Source organism: Mustela nigripes, chromosome 7, assembly GCF_022355385.1.
Source record: "Mustela nigripes isolate SB6536 chromosome 7, MUSNIG.SB6536, whole genome shotgun sequence".
NCBI classification, from domain to species: domain Eukaryota; kingdom Metazoa; phylum Chordata; class Mammalia; order Carnivora; family Mustelidae; genus Mustela; species Mustela nigripes.
This window is the reverse complement of record NC_081563.1, coordinates 135,599,084-135,623,854: the sequence shown is the minus strand read 5'-3', so window position 1 is coordinate 135,623,854 and position 24,771 is coordinate 135,599,084. Positions and strand designations below refer to the sequence as shown.

Here is a 24,771-nt window from a genome sequence, read left to right as displayed (position 1 = left end):
AGAATGTGTTCTTATAGCACTTGTGTAATTAAAACTTAATGAAATAAAAGTACACCCGCGCACTTCCTCCCCCCTCTTTTGAACTCCGGAGGCGCCCCCCCCAGCCGGTGGCCCCTCCGGCAGCAGACAATGGGAGTGGATTCGCCCCGGGCCCCGCCGGCTGCGACATTACACAAGTTCCAGACACGTATTTACATGACAAGGGCTCCCGGGCGTTTTTCGGAGCGGTCCGGGGCGTGTCTACCCGAATTCCAGTCTGACCCAGTCGACCTCCTTGGGGTCGGGTTAAAGGGCGCAGGGGGCGCGAGTTAGTAGAAGCCTCGTGGGACTGTAGACCTTAAGGGCGGAGAGTTTCCTGCGAAATCAGGTGTGGGTGATAGGGAGGACTTCCCTCATCTTCTCCAATTCCCTCTCCTTTGGGAAGGGACAGGCTTCCCCTAAACCGGGGTCAAGGATTCCGGGGTCCCGCGACGCACCCGCAACCAGCGGAGGTGAAGGTGGGAGCGAGTCCCGCTTCCTCCGACCCGCGTGTTCGGAGGGGGGTTCCAGACTGACCCCAGTAGGGGCCGGGTCGCTGCACCCTTCCTCCGCCCCGCTGGTCCCGGGTCTACGCGGGCCGCCTCGCTCTGGCCCTTTAAGAGCCCGCCCCCTTCCCTGTCACCCCGCCCCGCGGCCCGGGAAGGGGGTGCGGGGGAACCTCGGCGGGGATTGGCGCAGCGCGCGCCCCCTCCCCGGCCCCCGCGCGGTGGGAACCGGCAGCCCCGTCTAGCGCTGACGTCAGACCGTCTGCCTGCCTCCGACCGCGGTCTCGGAGCGAAACCCGATCTCCTTGGACTTGAATGAGGAGGAGGCGGCGGCGGCGGAGGCGCTCGGCTGCGGGAAGCCAGCAGCAGAGGCTCAGCCCCGGCGGCAGCGCGCGCCCCGGCTGCCAGCCCATTTCCCGGACGCCACCCGCGGGCACTGCCGACGCCCCCGGGGCTGCCGAGGGGCGGCCGGGGGGCGCAGGGGAGCGCGGCCCCGCGCACTGAGTCCCGCAGCGCCCCGGGAACTTGGCGGAGCCCCGAGCCCGGCGAACCGGGGTGCGCCTTCCCCGCCGCGCGCCTCCTGCATGCGGGGCCCCAGTGCCGGGCGCCGGCCGGAACCCCCCCCGGCCGCCCCCGTGCCCCCTGCGCCCCGCGCCGAGCCGCCGCGCCGTCCATGCACCGCTTGATGGGGGTCAACAGCACCGCCGCCCTCGCCGCCGGGCAGCCCAATGTCTCCTGCACGTGCAACTGCAAACGCTCTTTGTTCCAGAGCATGGAGATCAGTGAGTGACCCCCGCGCCCCCCTCCCCTGAGGCCCTGTCGGGCTCGGACCCCGAGTCCCCGCGCAGCTGCGGGCGGGGGCCCGGGCCGTGCGCGCCCCCTCGGGCCGTGCGCCCTGCGCCCCGGGCGCGCCCTCCTGGCTCGCGGCAGCTGGCGGCCGGCCCGGCTTTGTCCCGCGGCGCGGCGAGCCTGGCACGGCCCCCGCTGCCCGCGCCCCGCCCGCTGGGACTCGAACCCGGGGCCGAGCGGCGCGGAGGGCGGCTGGGCGCCCGGCGCGGGAGGACTGGGGCGGTCGAAACCGTGAAGTTTCCATTTTATTTCCCTAAGGGGCAGTCTCGATGGAGCAATTAGGCCGGCTCTTTATCAACTTCAGCTGGGGGAAGGGGGGTGGCGGGCGTGTGAGACACTGTCTGGCCTGCGGGATGTCTGGGGCCCCGGGTGTGTGTCTGGAGTGTGCGTGGCGCTTCTGTCTCGGTCTGTGTGAGTGGGTCTCCTTGCGTCTGTGGAGTGTGTGTCTGTGTGTCTCTGTCTGGGTCTGGCGCGTCTCCGTGTCTCTCTGTGTCTGTGTGTCTGGGTCGCAGTTTGTCCCGGGAGTAATGTATTCTTCCTGCGTCTTGCCCGTGTCCGCGACTGGTGCCTCTTTAGACTGTGTGCATTGCTCTGGAGGTTTGGGGACCATTGGTGTCTGGTGTCTGCATTCAGGGCTCAGCGCTGGTGGGTCTGGCCAAAGGTGGATCCCGAGTGTGTGTCTCATTGTGTGAGTGTCTGTGTCCCCGACGCACCTATAAATAGCCTCTGTCTGGACAGCTTGGCTCAGCCTGGCTGGGACCTTGGTTACAAATGAGTCAAAGTTTGGGGCTGTCTGTGTTTGGGACGGCCTTGCCCTGAAAGGAGGAGCTAGATCTAGGGTGGGGAGGGGGTGTTGGAAGCTTGCACCAAGTCGCCCTATGCAGCCAGAACTTGAGACAAATCAGCCTGGACTTCTGCCATGCATTTGCCCACTCAGGTGGTAGTTGGGTTGTGTAGACGGCTTTCTGGACTGTATCCCTTCCCCCAGCCCATCCTTTTGGGGACCTCTTGCCTCTTGGGGCTTCACTTACCCTATTCTTGCCTCTAAACACCTGAGGCACGGGAGCACACAGCCCTTCTTGCAAGGGCCAGCCTTCTTCCAGCTGGGACCAGGAGTCAGAGGCGGCCACCACGGAGCAGGGCAGTCACTGGGTGACTCATAAGCCAGTTTCCGCAGGCGGCTGCCACAGTTTGTGGCCCCTGAGCTTGTACAGTGAGGCACAAGAGGTAAAAATAACCCATGACTGGTCCTGCTGGGGCAGACTGGCCTGCTTTGGTGATGGGTCCTTCCATCCATGAGTGCCCCCGCTCCCTCCAGTCCCGGAATTGAAAGCCTGCCCCCTTACCTCACCCACCCCACCCCACCCCCGACCGCCCCATGCTGGGCCAGCGAGGTGCCAGGAGAACCTGCCCAGAGTCACCATCTGCGGAACTGAGTTGCATTAAACCGGATTGCTTCCCAAAGGCCCTTTGTGAACTCAGGAGGCTAATGAAATGCACGAGGATATTATTAAAGTATGTTCGCACATGTTTGGAGAGGGCCTCCTCAGTGCCGAGTGGATGCTGGTGAAGGACCCTCGGTGCCTCATTTCCCCCTTTCTGTAAAGTTGCCTTAGGGGAACCCCCCACCCCAGGGTTCCACGCTGTTGTGTCGAACTTACCATTGTGAGGACAGGGCATGGGCATTTTGCTCTTGTCCTTCCTTTGTGTTCAGGATGTTAAAAAAAAAATCATTCTTATTCCTGTCCCTTCAGCCTTGATGATGTTCTGGCTGACACCAGGGCGTTGTTAAACCCATTGCCCTCAACCTGTGTGCTTCCCCCAGTGGCACGTCTGAGCAGGACCCTCGAGGTTAGCACCTGGAACCCTGGCCTGCTCCAGCCAGCCCCGGCGTGGTGGTACGTGACTCACCATGCACAGTGTATTTTTTACACACGGCCCCCTGCTTACTGGAAGAAAGCCCAGGGCAGGAAGGGAAACGATCTTTAAAATGCAGGTATAATGTAACAGTTTGTTGCAAGTGCTAATCAGATTTCTGCGAAAGGCTCTGGTGAGGAAGCCTGAAGGCCTGGAGTTTCTTTGTACAAAAAGATGGGGAGGAAAATTTGAAGTGCGGAAGGAAGGCCACATTTCACGTGATGCAGACTGAGGGTGTCTGCATGCGGACCGTCAGAGATGGATTTCGAGCTGGGCTGCAGGGTCCTGTCCCAGTGGTCCTTGGTAGTAGGTTCCTTAAGCTGTGTTAGTTTCCTCATCTGAAGGATGAGACCCTGACGGTTGAAATCGAAAATTCTACCAGCTTTCAAGATGGGGCCTCTGCCCTCCAAAGTCTGGCTGGAGGCTCCAGGACCAGAAGTGGTTCTCCTGCCCTCCCCCCAGCAGCACTGGGTCCCTAGTGTGGCATTCAGGTGCCCCAGATCTCAGAGCTGGGTGGAGCCTTGGCCAGCTCAGGCTTTATAAATGAAGGAAGGTAGTAATGGAAAGCTTTGCCCTCAGTCCCCAGTGCACCCTGGACCCAGACCCAGAGTTATTTCTCAGGAAGTGCACATTCTGTCTCTTTTATTTAGAACTTGGGCCCCGCAGTAGGTCCATCTTGAACCCGAGGGCTGGAAAGCAGCAGCATCCCCCAGCGTCACACTTGGAAGTGTGGGAACGGGGCTCTCTCCAAGGAAGCCAGGTTCAAGATATTCCCCGCACCCTCTGCACCCTCCACACCCTCCGGGGTCTCCAGTTGTCTCTGAGAGTCAAGGGGTGAGGGACACTCTCTGACGGGGGTTCACTGTTCTCAGGATCCCCCCACAGAAAAATAAGCTGTTCTTTAAACAAGCCGGGGGTGCTGGGGTGAAAGACAGCCGGCTCCAGGGACAGCCCACCAGGCTGACAGTAGGGAGTTGGCCAGACTTTTCAGAACAGAGTTCCTGCTGGCCTGCGTGTTTCTTGGCATTCTTGTTGACCTCTTTAGAGGTTTGTCTCTCTTAGAAATTAGCCCCTGTCCTTCTCCTCCAGCTTCGGCTTGAGGCTTTTGGGCAGCAGGCAGGTGGGTGCCACCTCTGCCTGGACTGACTTGGGCCATTCCGCTGCCAGGCTACATATCTGGAGGACCCCGGGCAGCAGCCTGCCCGGCCCCACCCTGGACCCCTGTGGCCAGTATCTCTGGTGGCTGTTCTGTTTCTTACCACCACTAATGTCACTGAGCCTCTGATTCCTCTTCGCCACCTGGTTCCAGACAGATACTCCCAAACACTACAAAATGAGCTTGCAGAAATGCCCAGGACACCCCGTGCCCTGTGTCTCAAATCCGGGCATTTCACCCAAGGGACAAGGACGTCCTTGTGGGGAGGGGGGGGGGAGGCTGTGGGGGTTGCTGGACACTTAGGAGCATCCCTGGCTTCTGCCTACTAGGTGCCCGTTGGAGTAGGCTTCTGCTCCCCTGCCAAGTTGTAACACCCCAAAATGCCTCTGGGCCTCGCCTGATGCCCTTGGCCTGGCTGAAAACTGCTGTTTTAATCGGCTACTTCTCCGGGGACCTGAGGGCGGAAGGGAGTTGTCTCGCTCAGAGATCAGCCCCAGTGAAGGCTCTTGGTTGTGCTCAGAGTTGGCGCCTGCCTGTCATTCACTCCCTTGGCCTTTCTTGAGTGCCTGCTGTGTGCCGCGCCGGAAGGATGGGGGCTCCGTCTTGAGGAGCTTCCCGGTTTTCATCTTGGATTTGCATTTATTAGGAGAGACTCAGGCACTGTGCAAGCTTGTATTTCAGGATTTGGTTGACACTAGGGCCGTCTAGGTTGAGCCATTTCCCCCGTGGGCCCTTGGAGCGAGGACTTTTAACCCACATGTTTTCTGACTGTCTGGGTTTTAGGTTGAGGTGCAAATCCTGAACTGGATCTCAGGTCAGACAGTTGGCCACAGCTCCCCAGGAGGTCTGGGGTAAGCCAGCCACACCACCCAGCCTGGCCCAGGGTCAGGGCCAAGCTTAGTGCTTGTCAAGGCAGAGAGTAAGTCATTGCTCCTGCGTGGGCGCGCACAACCTGCCCTTTACGTTGTGCAAATCGATGCACTCGCTCTCCCTTGGAAGGAGGAGGGAGACGGAGTGGGGTGCTCAGCTGCCCCAGAGTGGAGGCCGTTGGAGAGGGTCAGGATGGCCGCCACTTTGACAGGACAACGAGGTGCACATGTCCCATAGCAGCCCCAGACCTGCCTGCTCAGGGGCGCCAGTATCTGCTCGCACCGCATCCGGGCCCCGGGACACGTCAGCCTTCTGGTTTGTGCAGTGCTTAACATGTAAAACCGTGTTGGAGAGGAGCTTACGAGGGATAGGGCCCAAATGGAGGGGCCGCGTGGCTTTTCCTCTACGGGTTCTTACCACCCAGAGACCAAGTCTGCGGGCGACTCACAGTCTGGGGTCCTTCCCGCAGAGAGGAAACTCTTTAACAAGTGGGAGTTGGGAGGCCGAGCTCCCGCCAGCCGGGGCGCTTGGGTGGGCGTGTGCTAAGGAGGCGGTCAAAGCCCAGGGCCTTGCTCTGTGCTTCTTAAAAGGTGCCGTGTGCCCACGTGTATGCACGCGTGTGTGTGCGCATACTTGTGCGTGCCAGCGCACGGTTAGGCCCCGTGTGCTTGCCCGCCCACCCCACTCTGTGCACCAGGGAGCCAGGAGGAGGACACTGTGCTGCGGCCCGGGAGGTGTGCCTCAGGGTGGGTGGGCGGCGGAGATCCGGGGCTGTGAGAGCTGCCTGAGGGGGCGGCCGCCACGCGGGCCCTGTGTGGCCAGACCTGTCCACTTCAGGGACCCGGCTGTCTGGAAGTTGATACAAAACTCCTGGCGTTTAAGGACTGGCAATTCTGTTCTCCTTTTGCTTCAAGGGCCCCGTGACACCTGTCCCCAGATGTGATCTCTCCGAGGGTTGCGGTGGGTCAAGTGTGTGTTGGAAGGTGGGGAGATGGAGGCTCAGCCCGGCTCCAGAACATCCTGGCTGTCTTGGGGTCGGAGTGGAAAGTGAGGTGACAGCAGTTCCTGGGTGCTGGGGGTGGAGGGGGGGCTGTGCCTCTGCCAAGGTTATTCTTGTGGAGTGTGGCCTGGTGTCTCCACAGCTCTGTGATCATGGGGCTTGGTGGTGACAGCGGGGAGAGGACTAGTCTCAACTGTTCACTTTGTCCTGTCCCCTGGCGGTCGCTGCCAGATGAGGAGACCGGCACCAGAGAAGGGTTTCCCCATCCTGGGGCTGGGGTGCTGGCAGTAGAGGGGATGTTGGAATAAACAGACATGTGTGGGAACCGTGACCTTGAAGGTAGAGGGACTTGACTCTTTGCCTTCCCTTGTCCCTGCCAGGCCCACCTCAGGGCTGGCCGGAGGGAACCCCTTGGATTCCCACAGTCCACTGCCAGCTTCGGAGGCCGAGGGGCTGGGTGGGCCTGGCAGGCACAAAGGCAGGAGCACCCTGACATCCAGACACCCCACTAGGTCCCCTGCCGAGGAGGATGCAGAGCGCAAAGCCCAGAAACAAGGGATGGTCTGAGGCTCCCATTTTTTGAAAATTAATTCCTGTTTTTAACAAGTGAGTCTATACAGGCTGTGAACCATCAGAGTAAGACCGTGATCTTTGTTTTCCCGGCGGGTGGGGTGCGTGTCTTTTGCTTGGCTTCTCCGAGCACCACCTTCTGCACGGTCTGGCCTAACCCCCTCCCCGAGGTGGGCCGCTCCCCTTCCTGTAGTCACGACAACTTGGAGCATTGACCGTCAACCTCACTTTCCCTTCGAGTGACACGACAGAGCCAAACTGTGACGCCTCTGGAAAAGCCCCGGAACAGTTTTCAGACAGGAGCAGGGGCTTCAGTGCCCCGGGATGGGCCTGGAAAGCGTTGGGGTTTCCCCAGGTCTTCGCAGAGCCCCCGCATGGCTTTTCTCTTCTGTTTCCAGGGTGACTGATGGATTTTGCTGCCACTCCCTTTCTTAGTTGGATATGGAGAACTTATTATGTGCCAGGGGTATAGTGACGCATTTTTCTCAGTCTCCAAAACAGCTCTGTGAGAGAGCTGTTGGTATCACCGATTTGCAGATTTTGGGGGGGGGGGGGGGAGGAGGGTCCAGAGGGGGTAAGGAACCTGCCCCAGGTGGCATAGCCAGGAACCTAAGCTCCCTGGCCCCATACCTGTGCTCCCAAGATTTCTTTCCCATGACCCCACACTGAGCCCCCCAGTCCCAGCCTTATCTTTACAAGACTCAACATGGCCATGGTCATTTAGTTTTCGCCCCAGGACTGCCAGCCCACGTTGCGCCGTTTGCAAGGGAAGAATGCTCATGGACCTTGCCGTCGGGGCCTTTGCGCTCTGGCAGCACAACACCATCTTCTGTTCGCATGGTATCCCCCAGACGGGTGTCCCTTACAGGCGGTGCGAGGAGCTGGCATCTACCTCTGCAGCCCTGGTACCCCCACCTTCAGATGCTGGGGTGGGCGATTGCTGGACGGCCCGTGGCTCTTCCCGGAGGGACCAGATCTGTCCGCCTTATACTGCTGTCCCCCTGGCCGTCAGTCATGAAGGGGGCACCCAGCCGCTCAGTCGGGACTGGGCTGCAGAATGCCAGGACCCCACAGACAGAACCCTGCCCTCGGGAAGCTGCCCTTTTAGGGACCAGACATAACAAGGTTACTCAGGGAGGAGGCGGCGGAGGGAATGGAACCGAGGCCACTTTCAAAGCCTCCCTCGGGGAGGCTCTCAGACCCGTCATCCTGTTTGGGCTCCAGGAACACTGCGGTGGGGGGGGGTCTCTCCTGTCACACCTGTCAGATTGTGTCGGGTATTATGTAATTCACTGTCGCTTGTGTCGCTTCTGGTCATCAGACACGGAAGCGTGAGATGCCGTGCCCATTTTGCTCGGTATGTCCCCGGAGCCCTTAGAGACCCTGCACGTGAATGAGGCAGGAAGGAAGGGGCCTGGGCAGGACGCGTGGGCAGGCTGGAAGAAGAGTCCAGATGGGACAAGACGCAGTCAGGATACAGACTCTGAAAACCATCTTTTCAGGACATGGGCTGCCTCCCTCCCGAGCCTCCAGCAGCACCCCCATAAAACGGAGGGGAGGCCAGTAGCCACTTCGTAGGTGGGCCTGACCGAGGCCTGGACACTGACAGGCCCCCCTGGCATAAACTCATATTTGCAAGGGATCAAGGAAGTTTCCACTGTCTGGGGGGCAGGAATGGTGCCTTCGTCTCTGGGCACCATCGCTTCTGGAAACGTCCAAGGCCAGACAAGCCTCTCCTGCTTCAGCCAAACTTGTCCTGGGAGGTCAGGGTCTCCCTTCCAATTCCCTTAATGTTGAGAGTATGGAAATGACAAGAAAGGAGAGCCACCGCGGGTCCCAACCCCACAGGGAGAGTTTGTAGGGCCGTTCTTTTCTGCGCACACCCGCTTCAGGCCTGGAGTGTTTTGGGGGCTCTTTCCCCACCCGGTGTCACCCCCGAGCGGAGCTGGTGTTCACTCCGAGGTGACGGTGAGACACCACATGTTGACGGGAGCTGGCGGGGGGGCTTCCGGGACTCACCGGGGAGGTATCGGGTAATGGGGTCTTCTGTCGTTTCGGCAGATTCTGATACATGTGTGTTTTCCAGTGGGTTCGGGGGCGGGAAGAAGGGGTGGGTCACTCGGCTTCGAGTCAGCGCCCTCAGTGCCTAGCGAGGGTGTCCCGAGCCTCGGGGAACGTGGAGGCGGAGTTTCTTTCCCTTCAGACGTACTGTAACTAAAATCAATGAGTATCGTTTCAGCGGGTTTAGGAAATAGCTCTGCTAGCCGAAGAGTTTTAATTATTCGGTAGCAAACGTAAAGCCGCCCGTGGCCCTGGGATCTGGATGCTGGATGAAGTCTGCTTCTGGCTGCTAGGCGCCGGCTCTCCGCGCTCTGAGGGCTGCTCCGTCCCCTAGAAGCACCTGCCCGTTCCAGTTCTCCAAGACCGTAGGCAGCGTCGGGCCCCCCAGCTGGACAGACAGACACAACCTACACCTCTGAACAGTTGCACAGGTTCAAGACTTCACCTTGCCTTTAAGTTTGGAGACGTTGTCCCATATCTTGTGTCCCCCGCGGGGGACTTCAGTGGAGATGGGGACAGGGGCAGCCGTGCCGAGTCCTGGAGAGGGCTGGGACAGCTTGTGTGTGCTACTGGCCCAGAGTAGATGCTCAGTACACAGGGAGGCAGTTGGCGGATGAGCGGCTTGACGTGTTCCTCACCTGCCCCCGAGAGCGATGGGGAGCCCTCGACCCCAGTCACGGAGGCCTCGGGCCGGGAGAGTCTCTGTTGGTCCTTAGTTCTCCAGGAGATGATGTTTCCATCCCTGGCTTTGGAGGATGGTAAAAGAGACAAATCCGGCCGTGGATTTGTTTGATGTCAGTGGTTAGGAATACAGAAATATGTGCTTTAAAATACAAAACCAGGGCACCGGGGTGGCTTACTGGGTTATATGTCTGCCTTCGGCTCACGTCATGATCTCAGGGTTCTGGGATCAAGTCCCGCATCAGGCTCCTTGCTCAGCGGGAACCTGCTTCTCCCCCCACCCCCCACGCTCCGTGTGTTCTCTCTCTCTCTCTCTCTCTCAAATAAATAAGTAAAGTATTGAAAAAGTAAAATATGAAGCCATATATTTTTGGATATTTGAAAGACACATAGATACTTTATGATGTAAAATATGTAGAATGTTTTAAATCGCTTGCTTCCACCCACCAAGCTGGGGTGGCTTGTTTAAGGTCCCTTGACTGGAGGCCACTATGGAGACCTGCCTTCCACCAGGTGTGCCCAGGACTGAGCCCTGAGCCTTCCCCTGCCTTTTCCCAGGGTTCCAGAAAGAGAAGTGGGGAGCTGAATCAGATTTCCAGGAAATTTGGGGGGAAAGCAGACTGCCCTTTCCCAAAAGAGGTATTCTGTCCCAGCGGCCCTCGTTACCTGGTCACTGCCGGGGGATGGCTTTGCCCGGGGCACTTGCTGGCTTTACCCGTGACGGTCCAGGCAGCTGCTGGTAAGAGGGGCTGCTGCCTGAGAGCCCAAGCCTGGTGTAAGCTCAGTTTCATTCTCTCTGCTTACAAGGATCTGATATCCCTGATGGGGAAGCTTCCCCTTTTGTAGAAGCTTGTCCAGGAAGCCTGGCCAGCAAGGTTTAACCCGAGGCCTGTGGGGTGATTCATTTCAGAGGTCACACTTCGTTAGAGAAGCTCAGAATTTGCATGTGACCACCGTGAACGCTCTTTCTTCATCACCCTAAGTTTTATAGTAGGTAACATGGCTTTGATCTGAACCACCTGCCGTTTCTGTGCATGGAGAAATCGTGGGAGCACTTGGTTATTGTGGACGGTGTGTTTCAAAACCCTGGTCGCAGCTCTGAGTTCTACTGTGGGTGCTGCACTTCAAGAAGGAAAAATAAAAGTGAAAACCAAGATTTTCACTGAAACGATGTGCATAATATGTGCCTTCTTCTGCATTGCTTCTGTGGCTGCACGTTTTAAGGATTTCACAAACGTCTTAAGGAGCCCGCCAGGAGACTGTAGGAGGTGAGGTCCCCGGAGCCCTGTAAGACTTTGGTGGCCACCCCACCCCATCTAGCAAGTTCCCACGTCGATAGGCTGGTGCTGGGCTCAAGCTGGTCATAGCTCTAATTGCCTTCCTAAAAACAATTTAGTCGGTAATAATTCTGTAAACCTATGAATCAACTTTGCGCAAACACCCTGAGTAATTTCTTTGTTCTTTTCTCTCTACTTTGTAATTGGTGTCTGTAAAAGCCAAAGGTTTGGCCTTGTGGAAGGCGTGATTCATTTATTGGTGTCTGTGGCGCCCGTTATCATTCAGTCATTGGAGAACGCCGTCGCGGTGAGCCCCGAGTGATTCATACCAGGCTGAGCTTGGCAGCCCGTGAGGTCACGGCCATAGCAGGAAACTATTTTTTCTAATCTGTTTATGGTATGGGAGGGAGAGGTGGGTATATTGAGATGTTGGAGAGAGTGTCGATTACGTTGGTGAGTGTCACCGATTAAGTAATACCAACAGGCCCTCTAAACGCCACTCGGTTTGCTGCTGGTGATTGTTACGACAGCTCACAGCTAAATATGCTCCTGTCTCTGGTGCATCTTGCCCGTGTTTTGGGATCCCGGTTCCTGAGCAGGCTGGCATGTAGGGACGCCCCCATTGGCGTCTTGGAGCAGAGTTTGTGGTCGAAGAGGCACAGATGCAGAGAATGTTCCCTTCTAAAACAGCAACAACAGGGGCACCTGGGTGGCTCAGTGGGTTAAAGCCTCTGCCTTTGGCTCAGGTCATGATCTCAGGGTCCTGGGATCGAGCTCTGCATCCAGCTCTCTGCTTGGCGGGAAGTCTGCTTCCCACTCCCACCCCCACCTGCCTCTCTGCCTGCTTGTGATCTCTGTCAAATAAATAAAATCCTTAAAAACAACAACAAATTCCGTTGACTGGGGGTCCATCACGGAATGGTTTCAATGTCCAGGTTTAAGAGTCAGCAGCCATTCGCCACCAGCCCCTCAATTTTCCTAACGATGACCATTATTAGATGTTTGCAGTTGCCAAGCCTTTCATTACTCCGCTAAGGGTGGGGACTTACACGTGGAGTGGCTCATTTTGCCTAATTTTATTACTTACTTGTGGCCCTAAATAAAATTGTCGCCACCCTCCCATCTCGAGGCTGATTAGACTTGCTTGCTGCGCGGTGCAGAGGCGGGTGGTGAGTCCAGCTGCAGCCGTTGTGTAAAGCCAGGCCCTGCCTGCAAGTGTACAGCCCGGCACTCGCCTCTGTGTAGTTGAGTAGTGTTGCTCCCCGCAGTCCGCTTCTCTGGTGACTTGCTGTCCGTCTAACTCACTCCGCCCGATCCTGCTGTCTACGCCACTGAATGAGGGCCGGTTCGCAAATGTGTGACTCCCCAGCTCCTGGGACCCCTCACCTAGAGGGGAGCCCAGCCCGTGTTTATTGATCGGTTTTGCACGTTCCCCGGGCGGGGAACCCCGTGCTGCCCTTCTTCCCTGGGACAGACACTGTTCATCTGTCGCAAGAGTCCACTCTTGGCTGGGGTCAGACTGTCCCCGAGGTGGTGCTCCCGGGCCCACTCCCAGTCGGGGCTCCGGGGAGGCTCACCCAGGGTGTAGATGATCCTTGGGAAGGAAGCGGAGCGCTGTCTTCACGGGGCAACGCAGCGGGGAGAGGCGTGAGGGCTGTGGGTCTCCCTCCAAGCTAGGACGAGTCAGGGCAGTCCCTTCTGGGAGTTTTAGGAATGTGTTACCACCCTGCAGTGCCCCAGCCACCGACCTTCCGCTCTCAGGCTTGGGTCCCTCCCAGACCTCCAGGCTTCTGCAAGGTGAGATCCGCAGAAAGATCCGTCCTGTTCCTTAACAGCACTTCCTTTGTCTTTAAAATCACAGTCATGAGCCTGCATGTCACCAGAGCCTCCACTTACCTCCGCAGCCTCTTTGCCCTGGATATCTTGAGCCCTACCCTAAGCACACCACAGCATTCCTTTACACTCTAGCGAGAATGAGCTCTGGACCCTTTCCCCAGAATAGACTCAGGCCAGTGGGGGGCATGGGGCTTGGGAAGAACAAGGAAGCGAAGAGGCTAGGAAGCAGGCAGTGTCCAGAGAGTGGGCAGCTGGCACCCAGCAACTTCGTCTAGCTGGTCGTTTCCTTGGTGTTTGCTTACAGTGAGGTTGTGGCTTTCCACAGCCCGGCTCGAAGAGGTGGAGCTAGGTCAGAAGCCACCTGGTGTGGGAGGTCATGAGGAGCAAAGCACCTGTGCTCTGCCCACCATCCCCTAAACTTCAGAACCACCCGTCCTCCCCCGCAAGGGAGTGGTCTCTCTGGCATCCGCAGCTGCCTCTGCCCTCTCCGCCCCCTTCTTGGAAGGGTCACCTGGTGGCGGTGCCTGGGGCTCGAGCCTGAGAGAGCAGGAATTGGTCTGGCACCAGCCTTGAGCTGCAGCTGAACGGAGAGAGGGTTTGCCATGGCCTGTGGGTGCCGGGCGGGCCTGGGCTCCTGGGAGCAGGTGGAGAAGGCGTAGTGAACCTCACAGCTGACGGTGTTCCTCCAGCCCTTCTGCACTCAGCGGGTCCCGGGGCGGGCTCCCCGGGAAGGCCACCTGGGGGCTCGCAAACCTGATACTCAGGGGCATCCTGAGCCAATTGCTGGGGACAGGGCAGGACGTCGGGGCGCCGAACCCTCCGGGTGATTCCGTGTGGCTGCAGCTTAGCAGAGGTGCAGGGGGCGAGACGAGAAAATCAGGGCCAGCCTTCAGCCCAGAGCCCTTCTGTTACTGTGGAGGCCTGCTTCTGAGCGCGTTGTAGTCCCCAGGACGCCTCACACCAGGGGGCTCTGGGTGTGCAGGCATGGTGCTTCCATTCACGGGCGTCCCTCCTGGAGGCAGCGGCGGGAGGCCCGGCGGCCTTGCCTTCGAGCATGGGGCTCCTCTGCGTGCTGTGTCCCAGACCAGGTGCTCGGAACAGCTGAGGGAACCCTGAGGCCTACGGCCAGGCTCAGAGTCGGAGGATTCCCTGGGGTTCTATGGACACCATGATCACGGTGGGCGCTCGGCATCGTGGCTGCTTTTTCTGTTCCCGATGTCTGCAGCTGGAGCTGCCCCTAACCTTTGCCTTCTGGGTTTTCGGCGACCCGTGCAAGGCTCTCCTTCAACGGAAGTGGCACCTTGCTTTTTTGCGAAGGTATTTTGGCACAAGGGACAGAGTGGGGAGACAACAGGTGGAGACAGCCCCCAGTTGAAGGCAGAATGTTCTTTCTGGACAGGAGGTTTTCTTGTCCTTGATGCGCTGGAGGAGCCCAAGCTCCTCCTTCTGCTCTGCCGTCTCCCCTGGTCAGTTTTCTTCTCTGCCAAATGGGCATCATCAAACCTAGGGCTTTGTGAGAAGGAAGAGCCCGTCATACCTCACCCGCGGTCCCTTCTCTTCCCTTGAGTTGTCCGCCTTCCCCTGGCACCCGTGTTGTCCCAGCTCCAATGTGCTGAATTGAGGTGTCATTTACAGACACAAAGCACATGGGTGTAACGTCTACTCTGATGAGTTTTGGCAAATGTGTATAGGGGACACCTGTCCAGACCGAGACGTAGAACCTTCCATCCTTGGACAGGTCCCTGGGCCCCTTTTTGGTCTGTGCCCGTCCGCTGGAGCAGGCAGGGCCAGCCCTTCCTAGTGGAGGGCTCAGCGTACGTGAAAACACGCTCTGTGTTCCCTCTTGTTTGGCTTTTCTCACTCAGTCTGCCGACTCAGAGACCCATCGCGTGGTGAGGCCTTTCTGTTTGTGTGTAGTGTTCCCCAGCGGGGAGGAGGCTTGGTGGGCGGGGGTTGGGGGCACGCTGGACCCAGAGGAATCACTGTCTCCGGGTGGAATGCCAGCTGCCTCCCCGGGGCAAAGCTTTTGTAACCTGGATCTGGGCCTCAGACGTGGGGACGCGAGATGTCTGTCTGTCCCAGCCGCGGCCAGCGGGGCACTCAGCGTGGCTGCGGAGTCCTTGGAGGCACCGCGGGCCACGCCTCTGCCGCCGCCTGGCACGGCCCCGCCAGCTGCTGCTGCCAGCCCGCCCGCCCGCCCGCTCGCCTCCCCTGGCATGCATTCCTTCGCAGGGAAGAAGGATGTGGGTGACCCCAGACAGGTATGAATCATGTCTGGGGGAGGCGGTTACTCAGAGGCGGCAGCAGTGAGGCCGCGTTCCTGCCGGCTGACGGATGGCTCGGGCCTCCGAGTGGAGCTGTGGGTCGGGGGTCAGAGCAGGCCTCCCCGGGGAGCGTGGGGGCTGGCACACCGGGTCCCCGGCCAGCCTTCTCTGCCGAAGGAGTAGAAGCTGCAGAACGGCTCCCGAATGGCGGCAGCATGGCTCTTAGGCTCCTTTTGCCCCTGGTTCTCGCTTTGTCTGTCACATGGTTGTGTTGGGGAGTGTTCAGACTCCCCGGGGCTGTAATGTGGCAACTCACTTCCCTCCTGCTGTCACCCGTGCCTGCCGTGGGTGGGCCACCAGGTCACATGGATGCCCAGCGTAGCCACTGTCGCCGGACCTGTTTCTCAGACCGGCACACTGAGGTGCGGTGGACAGAAGTCACTTGCCCAAGGGCACGCTTGCCCACAGTTAATGGACCTGCATCAGATTTTATTGAAGCCACCCGTGTCCTAACTGTCCCACCGTGTAAGAGTGGGGAGATCAGCAGGCCTGTGGCACGCCGGTACCCTGAGACAAGCTGTTCATGGCGTGAGGAGGGGCATTTTAAATTTCGCAGTGAGGTGCTTAGGCTGATGGACATTAAGAGCGTGTTAGGACAGATGGAGCAAGCACGGCACCGATTTCCTGAGGTTACTGTTCGAGACAAGAGGAGGTAATAAAAGGGAGTCGATTGAATAGGATGTAAATTTTGAAATTAAAATCTTTAGGAATCTTAATTCCTTTAATGGGTATTTGGAAATGGCAAACATAGGGGAGACTGGTTGGACTTGTGTTCTAGGAGGCTCCTTCCTGCCAAGGACTTCTCGGGGTCCCCAGTAGCCCCTGCAGACTGATGGCAGCTCCCGCAGAAGGGGGCACCTCGCTCTTTGGTCTGCCAAGGTCACCCAGCCATCTTGAAGGTCAGGGTCAGCTCGATTCTAATGAGAGCAAGATCACAGGGTCCTCTGAAGGAAGGGAACCCAAGGTTCCCTCCGCAGGGGCGGGAGATTAGGGATGAAGGGGGGCTCCGCCATCCTCCGGCCACACACAGAGCTGGGAGCAGCACCAGGCAGGTGCTCGGGCCCCACGCTTGTTCTCGGGACCGTGCCGGCGGTGGGAAGCCAAGCCTCGGCCCCTCCGGACTCTCGGGGCGCCCCGCGCAGTTTGCAGGAGGGTGCCTGTCACAGCGGTGTGTCATCTGGATCTCTGTGTGTGTTTTAACCGAGATCTCGAAGTTCTTTTTTGGTCCTGGGGCGAAAACCTCCCAAATTTAATTAATTGCCCTGCAGCACCTGAAACGGTTTGTTGCTTTGCAGGTTAGATCTGTGATTTCCTGCGTAGCCTCCCTAAGGCGCAGTTTTGGCTCTGGGGGTAGGGGGGCACAGGAGGTCGCAGGGGAAGCACAGGACTTCGGTGTGTCTCCGTCCCGGGCCTCGCGGTGGGGGGTCGGGACGCGCCGCCCCCGCTGCTCCTCCCTGCTGCCACTGGGCCACTGCTGGGAAAGGCTCCGGCCTCAGGGGCGTGGGGGGGACGTTCTGCCACATCCGCCTTGAGGTTTCGCAGAACCTGTGCTTTATTTTAAGTATTTTCAAAGCGGTTGGCGTGTGGCAGGGGATGGAGGGAGCTGTTTGAAGACCCCAGAAGGACAAGAGCATCGAACCTCCTTTAAGGGATCAGAGTCCCTGGAGGGGATGGGTCTGGCTGGGGTGAGGCAGGCTCCTCCCCATGGAGCTCCCGACTGACTCCAAGACCTTCCTGCACATGGAGCCCGGGCCTCGGGTCCCCGGTCTGGGTCCGGCCCTCGGGGACCCAGAGGAGAAGGCGAGGAGGCTATCCCTCACCCCACGGGCCTCACGGGCCGGCAGGGGATTGCTCAGGGCCCTTGCCCCCTTGCCCTCTTACTGCTCGTCCGGCCTCCTACCTGACTACCTGTCTAGGAATTTTTATTGCAAACCCGCAAAGGCACGGCAGCTTGGCTGGAATGTGAGAGGTCCCGGCCGCACGGGTGGGAATGCAGAGGCGGAGGCCCCTGGCCTGCTCCCAAGCGGAGTGTGGATGGTGTGCCTCTCTTGCTTCTGGGCCTGTCTGAGCTTCGTGCTCTTTGTGCCCTCATTCTGCCTAAGGTTGGTCCTGGTCTGATCTGACCGCTTCCCCTGCGACCTCGGCCCATGGCAGGATCTGGAGTAGCAGTTGATTATGACGAGGTATGAAAGCCAGGGAAGTAGTCTTCAGAGTTAAAAAGGTCCTGGGCAGCCCCGCTGTTAGAACATTGCTGTTCTAAGGGTTCTGCTGTTCTTAGAACAATGTTCTAAGAACATTGCTGTTGTTCTGAAACCTCCCAGCCTCCTGGCAGCAGTTCCTGTCCTTAGACCCATTGCACAGATGGGCATACCGAGGCACGCACACTTGCCTTAGGTCCCATGACTGTGAGTGGCAGAGCCAGGCCCTGAACCCCAGCAGCCCTGGTTCCCGTGCCCACGAATTGGGCTGAGTGTGGGCTGTGGGCTCCGCCAAGGCATCATCATGGCGCCTCAAGGACCTGAACTGCCTTGCCAGTTGCTGGGAGATAGGGTAGCTCAGGGCTCCTAGGGCTCTGCCTTCCTCTCCACCATGAAGACTGCCCACGTGGGGTGGGGGCTGGACCGGGGAGGGTGTCCGGGTGAGGCCGGGGGCTCCAGGTCGACTCCAGATACCATATGCTACTCTGCCTCTTCTCCATCTGGCAGAGTCGGCCCTCAAGGAATTCATCCTGGGGCCAAGGGCGGCCTTGGCCGTGCCCGTCTTCCATGGGCTGTCGGCCAGGTACAGGCTCCTCTGGCCAGAGAAGGGTCTTCTGGAGGAGGACCAGGCCCGGGGACACTGGGCACCAGGGATGCCGAGGTTGGGCATCTGTGGTTTCCTGACCCCGTTATCTACCCTTGCGCCCCACGATTTCACGGGTACACCCTGATGCTTGCAGCCTGGTGAGGTCCTCAAAAGGGCCAGACCCAGTGTGTCTGGAGTGAGCAAGCACTGAGGACTCAGACACGAGGAGGAGAAGGTGGCGGAGCTGCTGTAGACCCCCACCACTAGGGGAGTGTCCCCTGGGGTTGCTTCCCTGTTCGGAGCCTTTGTTTCCTGTCAGTAGAATGGGGATCCTAGGAGGCGGTCACTCATCGTGGGGATCAAATGAGGGATACATGCTTAGCTCAGTGCTCCGGGCCTTGTAAATGCTCAGGAGTCGAAGGGTGTTCTGTTATTAAGTCGTCATCCCTCGGGCAGTGCCTTCGCCCTCGCAGCAACCTGCCCGGGGACCCTTTGTGAGTCAGCGCTGGCTCACGGCCCCTCCCCTTTCAGAGCCTTGCCTGGGGACCCCAGCCCAGCCCCCTGCTGAAGGCACCTCATGGATGTGCTGATGAGGAAGAAGAGCTAGGGAAGGAGGGTCGTCCCCTCGTGGCATCCTGATGGGGGGAGGTGCCCGAGGTAGGGACCGGGTGTGTCATCTGTAATTTCTGGTGGGTAACTTTTCCTTGTTCTGCTCCTTCATTCAGTTCATTTATTCAGTACCTAGTGTGTCTTGGGCGGAATGTTCTAGAAGTATACCGCCATGAGAAAGACGAACTTGAGTATGGCCGACAGAAAACCAGGGGTTGCGGAGCACAGATTGTCGGAAGTCGTGCACGACGCATCGAGGGGCAGAGGTGGACCATCTTTCTCTCACGATCTTGCTTTTCCATCAAGCTTTTAAATTGGTGGGGGAAGGGAGGTGGGGAGGCGGAGTGGACCTGGGTCCCCTGGTGTGGATGCTTCCTAATTTATCAGGTGCAAGGGTTCCCTTCGATAAGGAACTCAAAAGGAGAGGCTTCCCGACTTTCCTGCTGGGGTGCTAAGCCAGAAACTTGGAATGGACCAGGAGCCTGAATTTTTGGCCATTTTCTTGTAGGATGATAGGGATTCAGGAACGTAGGTCCTAGATCCCAATCAGCTGGGGCCGGATAGACTCTGCTCCTTCTGGTGGATGGGGGCATCCTTGAGATGCTGATTCCCTCCCTGGGTGCTTCCTAGGACAGATGCCAAGCAGGGGATCACGGGCGTAGCTCGTGTGCCTGTTTCTCCAGTACCCGCCCCGTATTTCCAGCCAGGACCCTCAAGGATGCCCCAAGCCCGGAGCACCACCCTGCCAGGGACAATGGGCCCGTCTCCTTTTGTGTTGCTGAGAATATAGCATGGTTCTTCTGATGGTAAAAGGTGATCTGTGCTCCTTATTTAACAAAAATGCCAAGGATTTGATAAATGACCAAGACACAAGTCAAGATGCCTATAATCCCGTCACGTGGAGACGGGTTTATTTTGCTGAAAATACTTTGCAGGCCTGTCACCAGGCATTTGCACCAAAGGCTGATAAAAGAGCTCAGAGCAGTGGCTAGGAGATGGATGCAGGCGCCCCTACCCACCCCCCTCACCCCACCTCCACCCCCCGCCAGCAGTTTGGGGAGGGGGAAGGACAGGTCACCACCAGGCGGTCTGTGCTGTGTCCCAGCTGCGCAGCATCTGTTCCCTGGGACCAGTGGGGTGGGAGGCCCCCGGGGGGAGCTTCTGCCCCTCCTCCAGCACAGCTTTCTGCTGTCAGGCAGCCCAGATATGGAGCCTGTCCTTTTGCCACTCAGAGCCTTGAGCCCCTCGTCTGTCAAATGGGCTGATACCCACAGTTTCTGTCTCAGAGGCAAAGGGAGTAGACCTAGCCATTAGGAGAGGCCCAGCCAGCACTGGGCACATAGTAAGAGTTCAGGAAACAATCAGCCACTGGTGCAGGGCCTCACGCCCCCGGCCGCATGTTCCCACTGGCTGCCATGCTGTTTCGGGTCTGTCTGATGCCTCCGGTCCCAGGTCTGACCTTCGTTCATAACCAACGGCTTCTGCTGGTAAGATAATCCTGAAAAACCGCAAATCTGATTCGAGCCTCTCTTTATATTATACAAACTCAGAGAGGGTGACTAGGGGACTGAGGTCACACAGCCAGCAGCCATGGCCTAAGTGTCCAGGAACGGGTCCCCCGCTTGGAGCAGGGCCTTCCAGGCTCAAGAAAGACCCTAGGGCCCCTCATCACCTCAGCCTGGAATACACACGAAGTTTCTGAACTGGCCATCCTGGTAAGCAGCTTGTGTTCATGGCTGCTGCCTGGTCGCAGGCGCCGTTCTGAAGGTTTCCAGTGGCTTCGCTTCTTCCGTGATGAGCCCAGGGGTCCTCACTTTCCATGTGGAGACCGTGCGTCCAGCCTCGGCAGCAACCCAGGCCGATTTCCCTGAGGCAGAGCTCTGGCCACCTCGCTTTTCCAGGAGGGACAGGCGGTGCGTGGGACCCGAGAGGTGGGCCCCTCTATAGCCACCGTCTCCTCGCCCCCGCGCCCCGACCTTTCCGCCTGGGAGGCCAGGCCTCCGGCCCGGTCGTACAATGCCCCCTTCTCTCGTTCAGACGGGCGGTCTAGACGCTCACGCTCCCTTTTGTTCTGTGGGGTCAGGGGATGGGGAGTGGCCCCACAGAGTGGGATCTGGGCCGAGGCAGGAAGAAATCTTCCCCAAACGAAGAAGGGGGTGGGAGTGAGTTTCGGAGGAGGCGGCCTGCTGTCCCCGCCTGCCCGTCAGGTGACCAGCTGTCCCGGCAGAGAGCACTGCGTTGTAATGATGAAGGCAGCGCCTCGTGGAACCCAGTGCGCCCGGAGCCGCCTCGTGGACTTTGTCTAAATAAAAACCTACAGTCCCCTCGGGTGTGTGCCGGGCTGCTGGCGGGAACCCGGGGGCCAGAGGCAGTGCCTGGCCAGGTTGGAGCCCAGAAGCTGTGGGAAGAGATGCTGCCGAGCCACGTCCCCCACCTCCACCCGCTTTGGGGACATCTGGTTGCTTCATCGAGGGCAGGGCAGACAGAAACCTCCCCGAGACGTGACCCACGAAGCCGTCTGGCTTAGTGGCCATGGGTGACAGGACGTTTGGGGCAGCGCTGGGCTGGCCACGGAGAGACCCCGCGTCTCCAGTGTGATCTTCTGCTTCCAGACCCGTTCTTGACTGGCCAGGTCTGTGACCTCTTGGCATCTCATCTGTAAAATAGGGCCGTGAGTGGCCACAGGAGTCCGTCACAGGGTGAACTGGTCCAGGGGTGTCGTGGGATAATCCGCCTTCTTCGCCTGGTACGGAGTGGGCGCTGTCACTCTCACTGTCGATGGCAAAGTGTTCACACATGGGCTGAGCGGGGGACCTGCAGGCGCCCCATTCCCTGGTGAATTCAGAGCCTGTTAGAAAGCATGGCAGAGGGGCTGATGGTGGTGGCAGCCGTGGAAGCCTTTGGCCAGGGCCGGGGCACATGCGCAGGACGCGGCTTGTGTGATGGATCTGATCACTGCCTCTTTGAATGGTCTGTTCACACCAGAAGACCCCCCCCCCCAGCTCTGTGCTGGTGGGGAGAAGCCCTCAGAATTGGGGTGGCATGTGGCGCTCATTCCCCAGTACCTGTTGGCCCAGCTGTGGGGAAAGAGAAGCAGGAAGGGCCGCTCACAGGAGCCATTCAGGGAAGGCAGAGCGGGGTCGGGAAGGGCAGGCAGCGTGGGGGAATCTGTGGGAGCAGAGGCGCTGAGAGGCACCAGCTGCTGGTGGCTGCGGTGACCCCCGGCGCCTGGCCCCTCCTGTGCCATCCCAATGGCCCTGCAGGACTTGTCTCGTCCCCACTCAGGGTAGGGACTCTCCACGATAGCACTGGGGGACGTGTTGGCAAAAACGTTTCACGCGCTGGCTTGGCTGACATCAGGGCGGCTGCGGAGAGGGAACTCCAGGCTGGGCCGCGGCGGGCGTGGGGTTACTGGTTCCCATCTGCCCTGGTTACAGGTGAGAGTGGCAGCAGGTGTCCGGGGGGTCACAACGTGCGGGAAGGAACCGGGTTCTTTCTGGGCCCGACTGGGTCACCCGGGGGAGTCTCGGCCCTGCCTGGGCTCAGGGACTGTGAGGACCTCCCTCTCCCGCCGCTCGGCCTGAACCCCCTTGAGCGACGAGAACGCCGTCCTCACTCGCCGAGTCTGATCCCCGGCGGCGCCGACGTCTCCTGGCACCTCTGCTCCACGTGTCTGGGTGAAAGCAGAGGTTCTGCCCACAGACAGGGAGCCGTGGGCCGTCCCCGTGGGAGGAGCGGAGATGAGCAGACGCTTTTTATTAAAAATGAGCGTGTGGAAGGGGGCGCACATAGCCTGTAACGCCCCCCCTTTATGTGAGCGGTCTTCGGTCGCCGTAACCCTCGGGGGGGGTCTCAGGGTTTCAGTCGCCAGCGAGGTGACCTCCCCGTGGACCCGCACAGATCGCTTTTCTGCGTAAGAACCCTCGGCTCGACAGGGCTTTGTTGGAAGTGTTCACCGTGTGTGCGGCCCTGGGCTCCGCTCCGTTGTGTGGGCTCCGGGCCCCCTGCTCTGCGTGAGCCGGGCGGCCCCCACTTGCCGCCTCCCGGGGGCAGAAGCCAACAAGACCTGGGCCAGCGGCGAGTCGCGGGGAGGGCGTCATGCCCACAACGGCCCTTCAGGGCGGGCAGGTGGCTGGGGGCCCTGTTCCCCGGCTGGGGAAACTGAGGCTCGGGCGCCGCAGCCTGACAGGGCCGCAGTCGAGTTTGGTCTGTGCCTGTCTGGTTGCGGTGTCTGGACGCCACCACATTTGAGGGTGGGCGGGAGGGACACAGGAAGGGAGGGCAGGCCGGTCTCAGAAATAGAAGCTGCCTCCGGCCGGGGCAAGCATGTGCAGGAAGTGGCAGTTTGGCCAGCACCCTGGCAGGGAGGCAGGGAAAGCTGACAGAAAGAAGGACCCCGGTGGGCACCTGGTGGGCACCAAGCTTTGCTCCAGAAGCTGGTAAGCCTGAGCAGAAGAGACCAGAGACCCACAACTAGGGGACCCAGCCCCATCGGGCCGCCCCTGGTGGTGGGCTGGCCAGGGGGGGTCTACACTCGCCCTGTGCTTGGCCCACCACCGGCCCTGGGGTGCGGGTCCTCCTCCCTTTGACCTGGCCTAGCTTGGGAGGGGCACAGCCCCTGGTTTAGGGTATGTTAGGGTCCCAGTGAGTGTGTCCCAGGGAGGCACCCTGAGACCAGCCCACCCTGACCTTGTCCTTTCCTGGGAAGGGGCGAGCCTTTCCCCCTTCGGCAGCCTCCCTTTGTAAACAGGGGCCAGAGTCTCCTGCAAAACCCAAAGGCGGGGGGGAGGGGGGGGGGGGGGGGGGGGGGGGGACACACAAGTTCTTGCCCCCTCCCCCACCATGCATGTTCATTTAACCCTTTTGCCACCACCCCTTTGAAGTGAACAGAGCCGCAGAGAAAAGGCCCACACGGGGTGTCGGGGACGTGGAGCGAGACGGATTTGCCGGCCACGTAGGGCCCTGGAGCAGCCTGGAGCGTGGCCCAATCAGAGAGGATCCGTTTTCCGCCTCTCAGCGCAGCCGGCCCCCCGACGTCCCCCCACCCGGCCCCCGCCCCCGCCCCCGGCAGACCCCAAACCAGACCGATAACTTAGCATTTTCATTTAAGTCCATCTGACAAATCGTTTTAGACGGAGAAAGCAGCACTGCATCTTTAACTGGCCACTTTGTCAGCGCGTCTCTGGGCGCTGTAAAAAGTCCTTTGTTATCTGTGTCTAGACAGCGCGCCAGCGGGGTATTTGGTCTGCGTGAGGGAGAGAGATCTGACAAGGTTGAATTCATTTACCGGCTTATTTAAAGCAGAATTTCAAAACACTTGCTCATAAACTGTTTTCGACCCAGACGGCCCCAGCCTCCCCCTAGCCCACACTGGCTCTTCTTGTTTTATATCATTTTTTCGCCTGTTTGGGCAGTTCGCGCGGGTTGCAGCCGGTGCCCCGGCGAGGAGGAGACGCGGGGTGACCGGCGGCTTGCGGCTTTTTTTTTTTTTCCGTCTTTAATTGTCCTTTTTAGGACTGTCTAGACGCCCTGCAGATGGACGTCCGCAGGGACGTGGCTTTTCCTTCTGGTTGTGGGACACGGAGTGGGAAGGTCGCAGCCGCCACCCCCTCCAACCATTTGACCGCCGGCCCCTTCCCCAGACCGTCCCCAAACTGTTCTCGGGGGTGACTCCTCCCTCCCTGAAATGAAGCCACTTTGCCTCCCGGCAGCGTCTTTGCGTTTATAACACATTTTCTGGACTGTGCTAATTTTATACCGTCACCAACGAAAAGAGAGAAAGTGACATTCCAGCCGTCCTCCCCTGGGCGGGTGGGCAGAAGCCCCCGGCACCCCTTCCCACAACTTTCTCCACTTCTTACCACTTCTGCATCCCCCACCTTTTGTTGGTGACATGCATAGACAAAACAGCAGAGGTTGGCTTTCGAAGGATGGAAGTATCAGGGTATCTTGAGTGGGTCCGAGGTTATAGTTACACCAAACAGATGCATTAATTCACTTCGTTGCCATAGCGACTGGATGATCATCGTGGGGTGAGAAGCGGGCAGGTGGTGGGGCCCAGGGCCTGCCGTCATCACCCCCTCTCCCCCTGCAGCCACCCATTGCTGTCTCTACAGGAACTGAACCTGCAAATGGCATTGACCTGGCCGCCACCAGGAAAGTGGGCCACTCTGGCTTTCTCCTGCCTCTGTAATTTGGGGGGATGCTTCTCCACTCCTTCCCCTGGAGGCGGCCACCAAGCCTGTGGATGTAGGAAATCAAGTTGAATTACGGCCCTGTTGTGCTAGGGCCACTGGGAGGGGGCAGACATCAG

General features: G+C 59.2%; 1 protein-coding gene across 2 annotated transcripts in view; it reads left to right on the top strand.

Annotated features, from left to right (window-relative positions):
• Positions 1 to 685: 685 nt before the first annotated feature.
• Positions 686 to 24,771, top strand: part of PMEPA1 (prostate transmembrane protein, androgen induced 1) — a 51,674-nt gene continuing 27,588 nt past the window's right edge. For both annotated transcript variants that reach the window (XM_059407292.1, XM_059407291.1), the window contains exon 1: positions 686 to 1,306. In XM_059407292.1, the coding sequence (XP_059263275.1) occupies positions 1,198 to 1,306 (109 nt within the window). In that variant the 5' untranslated portion in view covers positions 686 to 1,197. The remainder of the gene's footprint in view (positions 1,307 to 24,771) is intronic.